Source organism: Mauremys mutica, chromosome 6 (genome assembly GCF_020497125.1).
Source record: "Mauremys mutica isolate MM-2020 ecotype Southern chromosome 6, ASM2049712v1, whole genome shotgun sequence".
In the NCBI taxonomy this organism is placed as follows: domain Eukaryota; kingdom Metazoa; phylum Chordata; order Testudines; family Geoemydidae; genus Mauremys; species Mauremys mutica.
The window spans coordinates 12,411,459-12,425,381 of record NC_059077.1 but is presented as its reverse complement, the minus strand read 5'-3'; the positions used below and the strand labels follow the sequence as shown (position 1 = coordinate 12,425,381).

The 13,923-nt window shown below is 47.2% G+C and overlaps 1 protein-coding gene across 4 annotated transcripts in view; it reads right to left on the bottom strand.

The window, feature by feature from the left end:
• Positions 1–13,923, bottom strand: part of RNF165 (ring finger protein 165) — an 86,423-nt gene that overhangs the window by 21,383 nt on the left and 51,117 nt on the right. For all 4 annotated transcript variants that reach the window (XM_045020421.1, XM_045020418.1, XM_045020420.1 and 1 more), the window contains 2 exons: positions 5,137–5,446; positions 566–691 (listed from right to left, as the gene is read on the bottom strand). In XM_045020421.1, the coding sequence (XP_044876356.1) occupies positions 566–691; positions 5,137–5,312 (302 nt within the window). In that variant the 5' untranslated portion in view covers positions 5,313–5,446. The remainder of the gene's footprint in view (positions 1–565; positions 692–5,136; positions 5,447–13,923) is intronic.

Sequence of the window (13,923 nt, the reverse complement as noted above, 5' to 3'; positions counted from 1 at the left end):
CCCAACTTTTGGGTGCCTGACTTTGCAACTTTCATAATGTGCCGCTGACATAGTTTTGTGTGTAATTTCCTTGGTTCTTAAAAAAAGGAAACAAACAAAACAAATCCCAGTGGCCAGGACCAATGCAGAAGGAAACTAGAGACAACTAGGACCGTCGAGAGCAGCCTCCAGTCTGCTCTAGTTTGACTAGAGGCTAAGGCAGAGAATCAGGGTGTTGTAACTGGCTCCATGACAGTCTGCCGCACCCAGCATACTGTATGCAGCAGAAAATCTGACCCACTAGATGTAACTAAAACTGCAGGAGGCACATAGACAGGGAAATGTAATTACCGGAGCTGGGGCCTGGTTGGGCCTCTGGGGTTAATGCCCCTACTTGCTATACAAGTGCAAAGTTTTATCGTATTGTGAAAAGTGCCATGGGAACATTATTATTAATTTATTATAGCGAGTCAAAATATAAACATTTTCCCATAATACCCAGGGGCCATGATCTTTAATGATCACGGTTGCTTATGGCTTTGGTATTATGCCTCATCCAAAACACCAGGGGAAATGAAAGACTTACCAGTCTGTGCCTTCAGCTAGATACCTGGGCTGGGGTCCCATGGGTTGAGGAGTTTGCAGTTGATGGCCGAAGTCAAAGCCTGGGTGTAACCGATGAGGTTGAACAGACATGCGCTCCTGAGTCCGCCTGCAGGGGTGAGGAGAAAGGCAAGTGTGTTTAGAGATGAGAAGGACATGGCCAAATGCTGTCAGAGGGGTAAGATATGGGCAGATTGCTAGGTAAAACATTGTGCACCTAGAGCTCCCTCACCAAACACATCTTCCTTCCTTCAAAACAGAGGGGGGGAAGTTATTGCTCTTCTGTGGAATTTTATTTTTATATCACATCCTAAGCACATAATAGTCAATAAGGCAAGAAAACAGCAGCAATAGAAATGGTCACACTTTTAAGGGGTGACAGACAAGACACATCAGGGATGAGAGGGAGAGCGGAGATGGGACTTGCCCAAGATCACATGGAAGGTCAGTGGCAGAGCCAGGAGCAGAATCCAGGTCACCTCAGTCCTTTTCCAGCACTTTATCCAAACTTACTCCGTTGACAAGCAAAAACAAAAGTATGTTATTTTTGAGCATCAGCACCACAAACAGCCTCAAAGCTGTAAGTCAAAAGATATACTTACTGGCTATGGGTAAGTCAATTGTAATACAGAATCTGCAAACCTAATTCAGCACCCCGTTATAGCCTCTGTCTCCATCCTTGTCTCCACATTCACCTTACTAACCTGTTGTTATGAATGGGGTTCCACATGCGTCTCCACAAATGGTAACTAGGAGAAGAATTTGGCCCGGCCCCTGGAATTTAGTCAACAGGTAGTAGCAGCTGAGTGTGGCAGTTGGGCCAAGCAACCCACCATCTGTGCAGTCTCCTTCATACAGCCAATGAAACTGTGGCATGCAAATTAGCTGTAAATAGGGTTGCCAACTTTGGTTGGAGGTATTCCTGGAGGTTTCATCAGATGACACAATCTTTAATTAAAGATTAATCTCTAATTCCTGGAGAGGCCAGGAAAATCCTGGAGGGTTGGTAGCCCTAAGTAAAGCTGGCGGTGATTGGTTGAGTTATCTCTGATATCACAGTGGTCTAGGACTCCAGGCGATCCATAGACACATGCCTCATTGTATCTGTACAACCCAGGGGTGGAGTTTGTAAAGTCAAAATGGCTGAACACTTAAAAATTGGACGGTAACAGACTGTGAATTCCAGTGACAATTCAACCTGGTGACAGTCTAAACAAAAGAGAGCTCTCAACCATGCTTGCAGCTGTATCCTTCACTTCACACTGACTCTGATGTTCTAGGCTTCGGAATAACAACCCTGGAATTTCATGATATTGCTTCTCTTGCTGATATGCCAGAATAGCCCCCAGCTTGCTCTCCTTTAGTTGTTTTGTCTTTGCAGCGCTAAGAGAAGAAGGAGGTAGCACAAGCTGTGTCTAAGGGCTGCTCTACTCACAGCTCTTGACTACTTGAACTGAATCCGCACTATGAGGTTGCTCTGCTTTAACAATATCTGTTTCTAAACTGATATAGTTAGAGAGAGACAAAACCTGTGTGTAAACAAGACCTGAAGTACACAGATGAGGATCTGAACATACAAAGGGTCACACCTGTGTGCTCAGTTGTTATGTAGTCAAACTCCCAGTGATGTTGATGAGGGGAGTGAGGGACAACTACACTGCATACACTGATACTGATGGCAGTTTGCCTGAGCAAAGACGGAGTAAATCTAAGTAAAGAACTCTAGATATGGCCCAAATGGAGTTAATCTGCTGAGTAAAGAGGTTCCATTTTTCACAGAGTCACAATAGAACCCACATGCTGCAAGACATAAACCAGATTCTCCTTATTAAGGGTTGGAAAGAAACTTTCCTTGTAAACAGGCTATTCCACAGCTGCCAGCAACAGAGATTCTTGCAGCTTCCTCTGGTACTGGCTGTTTCCCTGAACAGGATGCTGGACTGGATGAGCATTTCTTGACCTTTTCCATACTGGGACTGTCTGAGAACTCCCTCCCTTATAGCTGGCATCACCCATGTAACATTGTGAGAAAGGCACAGAGGTTGTGAACCTATTACCTGATTTGTGAATCCCTCAGGAGCCCATGACCACAAAGTCAACAACTCATTGACTAGATGTACCACTGATGTGATCGTCTGAGGACATTTTTATGTAGAACTGCACAGTATGGTTTCAGAAGAGTGCAGTGTACGACTAAGTAATAAACATATCATCATTACCCTAGCCACAAATATATTTGCTACTAATCATTAAACCCACTTAAAGAACTGACCCATGCAAAACAAAACAAACACAAGAAGAGTATAAGAAAACACCTTTAACAAGGAAAACACATGAAAAGCAGGAACCTTCACTTTGCAGCAATCCTTCCAAACACAGCATTATTGCAAAGTTTCATGCTTTAATTCTCGATCCATTAATATAACCCACAAATGGTTTCCATATGTTTTCAAATAGGTCTCCCCATCCTATATTTTATACAAGCCACTCTCTCAAGAAATGCAGGCAGAGTAAGGCCTGACATCAGTTTCCATCTCTGCTGAGTTAAAATTATTCTCTTTGCAGCCATCTGTCCAGTGTGAAGCCAAGTTGCCTTCCTTGACAAAATGTTCTTCAAATCAGAAGCATCATTTACTCTGCATTCAGCTGGATTATAGCATCAAGCCTGCATCCAGAATGATGATCCTCTGCCTTCCCATAATATGCACATATAAGTGAACAGACCCAGAATATGTGATAAAGTCTCCTATATGCTTGTGAAACCTCCAGCAAACATTTATATATCTCATACAAACTATCCATTTTCTCTGTTGCCCAGTATAGATTATGTACAGTTTTAAAACTGTCATCCTGATTCTCCTGCTATTTACACCAGTACTTCCAACGACTTCAGGTGAGTTACGCTAGTGTGAGAGACTCTGTCTTAGTACTTTTAAATGCATGTCCCCAACTAGTCTTATAATTAAGAAGCCAAATGTTGTCCCCATTACCTTTGTGTAACTTTCACCTATTCTGATCTCCCATGTGCTTTTAGGACCCACCACTAAACTTACACATATATGTATATATTTTATATTCTTAATGAGTTTCCTTCATGCATCTGAGTTTTCTGAGCTTTATGGGCACATCAGTCAGGTGTTTTCTGTAAGGAATCACTCAATGATTTTTTCATACATAGTCACAACTGTGAACGCCACTCTTACTGGAACAGCTACATTTCCCATTCTATCTAGGTCAGAGGTGGGCACACTACGGCTCGCGGCACCCTCCTGCCTGGCCCCTGAGCTCCTGGCCCAGGAGGCTCGCCCCCGGTCTCTCCCCTGCTGCTCCTCCTCCCCCGCAGCCTCAGCTCGCTCCGCTGTCTGCGCAATGCTCTGGGCAGTGGGGCTGTGAGCTCCTGGGGCAGCGCTGCTGCAGAGCCCGGCCTGACCCGGTGCTCTGTGCTGCGCAGTGACAACGGCGTGGTTGGCTCCAGCCGGGCAGCACGGCTGTAGTGCCACCAGCCACTGGTGCTCCAAGCAGCGCAGTAAGGAGACGGGGTGGGGGGGTTGGGTAGAGAGCAGGAGAGTTTGTGGGGGGTGGTCAGCCGGCAGGGATGTGGATAGGGGTCGGGGCGGTCAGAGGGCGGGGAACAGGAGGGTTGAATGGGGACAGGGGCCCTGGGGGGGCAGTCAGGAAGGAGAAGGGGTTGGATGGGGTGGCAGGGGGCCGTCAGGGGCAGGGGTTCTGGGGACGGTCAGGAGACAGGGAGCAGGGGGGCTGGATGGGACAGTGGTCCCGGGGGGGGGCCATCAGGGAATGGGGAGGTTGGATGGGGCAGGAGTCCCGGGGGGGGCAGATAGGGGGTGGGGGCCAGTCCACGACGCCCTCCCCTACCCAGCCCTCCATACAATTTCCAAAACCCGATGCGGTCCTCAGGCCAAAAAGTTTGCCCACCTCGATCTAGGTGGTTGTACTCTGGATCCCCATGCAATTGCATAGGTGCAACAGAAGTTGAAAATCTGCTCTGCAGACTCTCTTCCTCTTGAAGATACCTGACCCTCAAAGACCACAGCTTTGGTGCCGGCTGAATCTATGGCACAGGCAGTTCGAAACCAAATGTCATAGGAAGTGAGTGAAAGACGAGGCCCCAGGATATCATTTGTTCAGAACCACTTTTCAGACCCTAAGAGGACAGGGGCATCCCTCCATTCTAACCTCGGAAGGTCTCATGGACTTGTGCATCTGAAAATCAGGCCAGGGATATTTATCCCCTCCAGCAGGTCAGGTGTGTGTAGAATGTCCTTTGACATCCAACAAGTCAACTTTGACATCAACTTTGTTTTACTGCGCTCCACGAACAGGACATGGAGCCAAACTCAGCCCTGATTTAAATGTGTGTGAGCCCCATTGACGACACTGAGTGTCAGCCCCAGCTACCTTAGGGCTGAGCTTGTATGGTCATGTCTCGAATGTAAGAAGAGACATCGCCCTTGTGAGCCATAGGCTGGCTGGGGTGGGTTAGTTCATGGCTTGTAGCTGGCTGCCCGATTTCTTGGTGGAAATGTCACTCACCTGGGATGAGGCATGAGCCTGCGGTGCTGGGCCTCAAGGAGCTGCTGCTGGAGGAGGTATTGCTGGTGTAGCGCCTGAGGTAGGAAGGAGGGTCCTGTCACATCCTGAAACGGCAGGGCTGGCAGAGGTGGTAGGGGCTGGTGTAGCGGGCCGTTATGCTGGTGAGCTGTCGCCATGTGAGGGTTCAGCCCTGGCTGTGGCTGGACAGGGTGAGGGAGAGGGAAGTCAGCTGAGATCTGAGGTTGGGGGCCCAGATGGAAGTGCCGGCAGGAGGTAGCATGAGGGTGCTGAGACCTTTGAAAAGGAGCACCTGCAAAAGAAAAGCAAGTCTGTCAGAGAGGTATGCAAATAACCACCACAAAGGCTATCCAATAGGTCTTCCTCTAGAATACCCCATCAGGAACAAAGCCTCATAGATGTCTTCCATCTCTTCAAATTCATGATCAAAGTCATCTGTATGCCCGTGACCACATTTCCAAAGACGCCTCCACAAAAGCCAGCAGTTGCATTACGTGTGCACAAGCTGGGTAGCTGCATTAAACCGGACATGAAATCTTTAAAGCATATAAACCTTCCTGCTTTCGCACACAAGCCAGCCACAAACTCCCAGGAGTGAGGAAGAAATGTTACGTGTCCTCCAATGCCATTATTGTCCAGGGTGGAAGCTTTACACTTTTTTCTGAAGCCTCTTGCATTGGCTGCTAGCTGAGACAAGATCCTGGATTACATGGGCCAGTGGGCTGATTGAGCACATAAATACCTATTTCCTTAGAACTTTTGCATTCATAACAGCTGCCATCTTGGCTGGCATACTAGGGATTGAACATGCATGCTGCACACCCACTGAAAAAACATCCGCATGTAGGAAATTAAAAGACAGCAATATCATCATACAGACTACTTATTCTTAGTATGTATCGTACTACAAGATGAGTGTTTGTAATAAACCTCAGAGGTTTATTAGAATAAATCTTCCGGTACAGATCAAAGCCGAAAATGTGGAATCTCTTATCCTCTAAGCCTAAGGCCATCTCTTTTGTTCGGCCCAAGTGAAACCTTATACCGACGACATCCAGCTTTGTTTGTTTCATCTTGGGAGGCCTGGTTCTCATATAGCCTTTCGGTAACATCTGCAAGATCTTTCCTAAACTAACAATAAACCAGGTGCTACCTGCTAGAGGCTCATGTCCCTCTCATTCAGACAGACCCCACGAGTTCAATTCTCTTGTCTGCCACAGACTTCACTGTGACGTTGCACTCTATATGATGTTATGAAAACATGCTGATGAGTGTGAATATAATGTAACTAAAATATGCTTCATGCAAAAGGTCTCTTGTAAGGTATCATTACAAAGCTTATAATCTACTGAGTGTGATCATCCTATTTGTATAAATGTATCACTTTTGTATCTGAAACTAGAAATATGAAATATAACTCTGAGGGCCTATTGTAGTTATGCAAAGTGTGGGCCATTAATGGTGGTTTGGAATCTTGATGGCTCTCATCAACCAGGACAATTGACTGTGGATGGCTCTGTTTGCAGGCAGGCCTTCCTGTGAGTTAGGCTGGAAGGAATGAAGGCTTGGGGTCTCACAGTGACATGTGACCATGTCACCTGGTACTGAAATCCATCTTAAACCTGGTGCTTTTCCATTTAGAACAAGGGGCGGGGACCCAGGGAGACAAAAGATTCCTTGTGCCAAAGCTATATAAGGGTGTGGAACAGAACAAAGGGGGCAGCCATCATGAGACATCCCCTAGCTACCACCTGAGCTGGAACAGGGGCTGTACCAGGGGAAAGGATTGTGCCCAGACTAGGAAGGCGTCCAGTCTGTGACAGAAGTTTATTGAAATATCTGAGGGTGAGGTTTTATCTGTATTCAGTTTTCTTACTGTATTAGGCATAGACTTGCATGTTCTATTTTATTTTGCTTGGTAATTCACTTTGTTCTGTCTGTTATTACTTGGAATCACTTAAATTCTACTTTTTGTATTTAATAAAATCACTTTTTACTTATTAATTAACCCAGAGTATGTATCAATACCAGGGAGGGGGGAGCAAACAGCTGTGCATATCTATCAGTGTTATAGAGGGCGAACAATTTATGAGTTTATCCCGCATAAGCTTTATACAGGGTAAAACGGATTTATTTGGGGTTTGGACCCCCTTGGGAGTTGGGCATCTGATGTTAGAGACAAGAACACTTCTGTCAGCTGTTTTCAGTTAAGCTTGCAGTGTTTAGGGGATATGGTTTAGACCTGGGTCTGGGTTTGCAGCAGGCTAGCGTGTCTGGCTTAAACCAGGCAGGCCACTGAAGTCCCAAGCTGCCAGGGGAAACAGGCTCAGGGGTAGTCTCAGCACATCAGTTCGCAGTTCCCAAGGGGTTTTCTGTGATCCAATCGGTCACAGTATTTTACCTTAAGCAAGTCACTCAGAGCCAGTCGACCTGGGATGTTAGTGCACAGCAAGCCAGAGTGTTAATCTACACTGCCCTGGCTGTCGCCAAATGGGAGTAGGTCAGAATTCACTACAGAACTGTTAGCACCACATAGGACATTGCTGCATGGCAAACTAGTGCACGGTAAATTCATGCTCTGGTTTGCCTCACACTGAAGTTCCATGTGGGACAAGCCCTAAGTTTCTCTTTGTCTCAGTCCCCATCTGTAAAATGGGGATAATAGCATTTCCCTACCAGTGGTTTTGTGAGCATAAGCGCATTAAATATTGTGAGACGCTCAGACACTACTGTACTGGGGGCCTTATAAGTATCAGAGACAAAAAATAATCATTTGTACTTCTGTGGTGCTTTCCTTTCGAGTGTCTCAAACATTACATGAATCTGGCCTCACAACACCCCTGTGTAGGTAGGTGGTATTATCCCTGTTGCCAACTCTTACGAATCTCATGATATTTCGTGCTTTTCTGCTGTGGCGTAGTGATGTAAAAAGAAGTGGGTAAGCTGAACTTCAAATGAGACATGGGTTAAAACTCTGTTTACCCAAATTTTCCCCTCAACCCCATGACTGTTTTTGTCAAGACCTGGCTCCTGGAGTCAAGTTATTTCACGAAAATCTCATCTAAAAACCTTCAGAATGTGACTCAACTACACCCAAAAGGCTCAGCACCCAAAAAGGAAAGAAAAAGAACCCCAGATTTATCATTATAGACAGGTAAAATGAGGCATATAGAAGTTAAGTGACTTGCCCAGGGCCACACAGAACCTACTGGCAGAGCCACAGTTAAGGCCGAGGTAATGAATCGACATCCCTTTGGCAAAAGGGTCCGTTACGAATTAAGGGCGCGCAGCACCTCACTAAAATTCTTTACAACTCTCCTCTCTAACTTTTCTCCCATATCAAGACAGATTTCACTATGCGCCACACTGAGACTGGCCCTTACATGGCTGTATAGTGATTGCACACAGAGCCCCAGCCCCGCCCCCATCCCCCCTCTGCATACACCAGGCAATACAGTCCCTGTGATCAGTAGAGCACAGGGATCTCTCTGTCTGTGACCCCTTGGGGGTGCAGAAAGGTCTGAAAGTGGGGCTGTGGTTGATAGTGTAATATACTGCTCCATCTGATGGAGTGTATCAGTGAGCACAGTGCGCTGGGCGCTCTAAGAGAAATTCTGCTCCTTGAGGCCATCATTCCTTCAAGAACTCCCTCTAGGGTGGTGCATCTCCAAACACGCTCAGTATGGGACCAGGCATAAAATGCACCATTGACCACTGGATCAAGATCACTTCTTACCGCAAGTCATTAGCATCAGACACTCCACCACCAGCCATCCACACCCCATTTGTGCGTGAAATAGTACTGCTTCTCAAGAGGCATTTAAATAAATAGACACCCCCTCATCTCTTGAAAAATACAATCACCATTCTTTCTGGACAAAACTCTCCTTTCAGAACTCCTCTGTGAGACAGTCAGTTAATCTACTTCCTACAGCACACAGCCTGGCGACAGACAGCATGCCATACAGCACACACATTGGAGACAAGTGGAGGTTGCTTTCGAATGCTTTGTTCATTATACACTTACTGTATATTGGACTGCACAAAACATAACCCTGCAACTAGAACAATGCTCACAATGAAGCCAAAAAACACAGGAAATTTACCAAAGTTGAAGTTTTCTTAGAAACTCAAATCTCTGACCAGGTTTGGAAGCCGCTTGAGAGAAGCGGGGTCCAGTCTGGAGTGAACTTGGGACGATGTTATGGTCTCAAACTGGAAGTGTATTATTTATCGTACTGGGTGCCAACAATTAGCATGATGCTTTGAATACACAGTAAAGTTCAGCCTAATGTGCAAAGCTGAGAAGTGGCTCCAAACTCCCCTAGAAAGCAGGGTGCTCCTATGCCAGGCTGTGTTTTGGGGCCATCTCAGACAAAGGCAAAGCAGTTTGGCCACCTATTCATTAGGGTGCCTCTACAAGTCAGAAGAGGTGGAAAAATTAGACAGAGGATATATTTGAAATTTGTGGTTTTGCATGAATTTGTCCTGAAACCAAGCAACAAGCTGGTGATTTCTAGTGGAGAGGAAAGCCAATTGAAACTAAGGGGACGTCTACACTCAGAGCTGGGATTGTGATTCCCAGCATGTGTAGACATACTAGTGAGAGCTCTCTGCAAGCTAGTACACTAAAAGTAGGAGTGTAACTGGGGATTCATGGCCAGCAGGTGAGCAGCAAAGCTAGCTCCTCCGATAACAAACCTGCCTGAACACCATGGGTATGTACTCGGCACAACAAGCACCTGCTGCCGCTCGCTGCTGCCTGTGCTCCCGAGGCTACACGAGTACTCTAGTGCGCTAGCTCCAAACAGAGACATACCCTAAAACAACTGATTGAACACACAAACCGCCAACTTTTGAACAATTCCGTGTATAACCCGATCATACACAGATTCTGATGAGCTCGCTCACTGGAAATGAAGACATTCACACATTGGGAGTCTAATGATACTGGATGATTTGTCCACAGCTTGGGGGCTCCGTTACAAAAGTTTCACAATTTTCTGCTCTGGGGCAGAATATTACACTATGCATTTTCATCTCTGATGAAGATACTCTCCATTAGACCTGGGCCAATATTGGCTAGCTGCATGTGGGAACATTCCTTAAGATAAGCCACAAACTTGCTTTGATGGAATTCGTGACTTTTTTGGTATTCCTTTCCTACAAGTGTGGTTGTGAGGATGTCTCAGGAAAGACAGGAACTTTGTGAAATACATCTGCGGTTTCAATGGAAGTCTTAGCCATCTTGAAATCTCTGTCACCTCTCTCTTTCTGTTGTGGTCATCCAGACAGAAGCAAAAACAATACCAGAACAATGCAACTGACCAACCACACATCACAAAGAGCAAATAGTTGCTGAAAATCACACAGGATGAAATCTGTTAATTAGGGTAAACCCATAGTACCTCCACTGACATCAATGGAACAGAATTATCCTCGATTTACCCCGATGTAACTGAGATCAGAATCTGGCCTTGCAGTACCATTCCTTTACTGAATTTAACAGAAGATTTCTCAGGGTAAAGTGCACAGGATCAAGTCCTATGGTATTTACTCCAGTAACATTTATTCTTTTCTTTTTGCTCAGCCCATATTTCAGTCCCAGGTCAGATTTGCATTGGAACATAAAGTCACTGCCCATGAGAGATTCTGAGTCAAATGAGAACTTGATCCATTTATTTCAACAGTCCTTTGTTTAGACAGTAATATCTGGCACAGCAGAGAGAAATCCATAATTAAAGATCTGTCCAGAGACACCACACTGGCTCAATGTTTTTGCTCCCTGTAATGATGGCCAGGGTGCCATTTTCACTTTCCAGAGCAGCTCTTGAGTTTGTAGGACATTTCTAAGGCAAAGATGATTACGCTGGAAATGTGCACATCACATTCAAAAGCCACTAATTGCATCCTTCCTGTGCCATGCTCTGCATAACCTGCCTGCAGCAGGAATTTGCAAAAAGGAAATGTAGTTCTAGGATTAAAGAGGGGAGATGGAGATTCAGATACTCCCTCTGTCAAGTCACAGAGGGCCTCAAGCTTCTATCTCCATGTGAACGGGAGATCTGAGCCCCTGACTAGACCAACCACAATTGACTTTATTTTTCCATTAATACACTTTGATCTCCTGACAGGTAAGGAGAGAGCTTACCAGTGAGAAACTGACAAGCTCATAGCCTAAAGGACTGGTCTCTGCATTAATACACCTCTGCCTCGATAGAACACTGTCCTTGGGAGCCAAAAAATCTTACTGCGTTATAGGTGAAACCGCGTTATATCGAACTTGGTTTGATCCACCGGAGTGCGCAGCCCCACCCCCCCGGAGCGCTGCTTTACCGTGTTATATCCGAATTTGTGTTATATCGGGGTAGAGGTGTGTAGCTGCTTTCTTAGGATCTGCTCCAAAGCCCATTGAAGTCCATTGAAAGACTCCCACTGACTTCAACGGCCTTTGGATCAGATCCTTATTCTCCACTCTCCAGACGAACTGGGAAAGAGAGCGTGTTAGCATGGTAACGTGCACACGTAGACCACCGAGTGATGAGGTGCTGCTGCTGTTCCTGCTAAGGGCTTTTGACCCCAAGCAAATCTGGAAAAACAGCTCATGCCCCTCCTTTCTCTACCAGTGAGGTGGATTCAAAAGCCACCGGGGCAACCCCTCAATATGTCCAGTTTATTTATGTGCGTCCCTAAACTGGAACGTCTAGCTCTTCCCTGAGGTTCCGGATTATTAACGATGTATTTGTGCTCTCTCTGTCTGACGCTCTCTCTCAATAGCCATTTTCCTCTTTTGCCGCTTACCTGTACTTTTCCATCAGACTATGATATTTAAATAGTAACTTGAAGGGATATTGGATCAGCCGCCCAGAGAGGGACCCTACTGAAAACAATACCCAGCTGCTGTGTCAGCGGAGGAGATAACATATCACAACTCAGCCAGAGAAACCAGTTCCCACTTAGCTGATAAAGCCTGAGCACCAGGAGGATCAGCAATCTCAGGGGCTAGGCTTGCATAAAATTCTCCTGACGGTATGTCGCTTGGCAGCATAATGGTTTGACTCTCTATCTTCTCCCCTTCATTTCCTGGCTTTCCCTTTGTGATTGATCACATTCAGTCTCCCTGTCATTCTGCACCGACTCAGTGCTCATCACAAAGTCCTCAATGTGTCCTACCTAACCCTTTCCAACATCAGATGGCAGGCCACAGCCTGCGCTGGGTTACGCCTGTGTGACTGCATGGAAGACAAGGGGGCGATTTCGCCCTGTGCTAGCTCTGCTGATGTAGAATGGACGAAACACAAAGGTTTGGGATGGCTCAGGAACGTTGCCCTGCATCTAACTGCGTGTCCAAATGATTAACAGAGAAGGATAGTCCAGTGGTTAGAGCAGTAGCCTAAGGCTTGTCTAAGCAAACAGTCAGTTTGCAGCAAGCTGGGGTGTCACTCTACCCTGCATTAGCGTGTCCTGCATTAACTGTCTGTCTGGTTTCTGCTGCCACACACCAAAAGTTTCCTAGGGTGCTTTGAGCTACCTCATTTCAAAGCAGGGCAGAGCAAAGGGCACTAGGGAATTTGTTGTGCATGGCAGCATGGTTCACACAGACACTTGATGCGGGGCACGCCAGTGCGGGGTAGATTGACACCCCAGCTTGCTGCCAACTGAGGCCTGGTCTGCACTTAAAAGTTAGGTGACTATAGCTCTGGCAGTCAGGGGTGTGAACATACACTGAAGCTTGTGAGGTGCTCAGATAGAGTAGTGGGGGCCATGTAGAAACCTATGGCAGACAGCTGGAAAGGGGGTAGGGGAGAAATCACACCAGAGCAGATTTTCTTACTTCCAGATGGACTTGAAGCACCAGGCCACTTGGGATTGGGGATGGGGTATTGGGTCCTCCCCTTTTATTTAATCTGAAAAACAAAAGAGGTGTCAGGTAGCCAGGGCCGCCCCAAGCAGTCATGCGCGGGAGACGCCCCGGAGCCCCGGGAGCAGCGGACCTTCCGCTGGCTTGACTGGTGAGGGTCCGCTAGTCGCGCGGCTCGGCTGGACCTCCCGCAGCTGCGGACGGTTGGCTGATCCGGTGGCTCTGGTTGAGCTGCCGCAGGCATGCCTGCGGGAGGTCCAGCCGAGCCGCGCGACCAGCGAACCGTCCGCAGTCATGCCTGCGGCAGGTCCACTGGAGCCGCGGGAGGAGCGCCCCCTCCACAGTCATGCCTGCGGCAGGTCCGGTCATCCCAGGGCTCCGGTGGACCTCCCGCAGGCGTGACTGCGGCAGGTCCGCCGGCCCAATCTGCCGCCCCTGAGGACAACTGCCGCCCCACGCGCGTGCTTGCCGCGCTGGGGTCTGGAGCCGGCCCTGCAGGTAGCCTTACAAAACCACTCAGCCTGAAGCCTAGCTACTACCAAGATGGATATGCCCTTTAAATACCTGAACCAGATCCATCAGACAGCTGGCTGGCCCAGAACGTGCCATGCACAGGTGTTAGGCATGGGCTTATTTAATACCTTTATTAATGATAGTAAGGGGAAAGGCCTAACCACTGGACTATAGAGTCAAGCTCACACACTCTCTGACCCAATGTGTATTTCATTATTTATACACAGTAGAGCAGCTTCAACAGGAGCGACAGTAGAGGATCCCAAGATGCAGTGGCTATAGCACTCACCTGAGAAGTAGGAGACCTGGGTTCAAATACCTTTGCTACATCAGGTAGGAGGGGAATTGAACCAGAGTCTCCTTCCTCCCAGGTGAGTACCCTAACCACTGGCCTC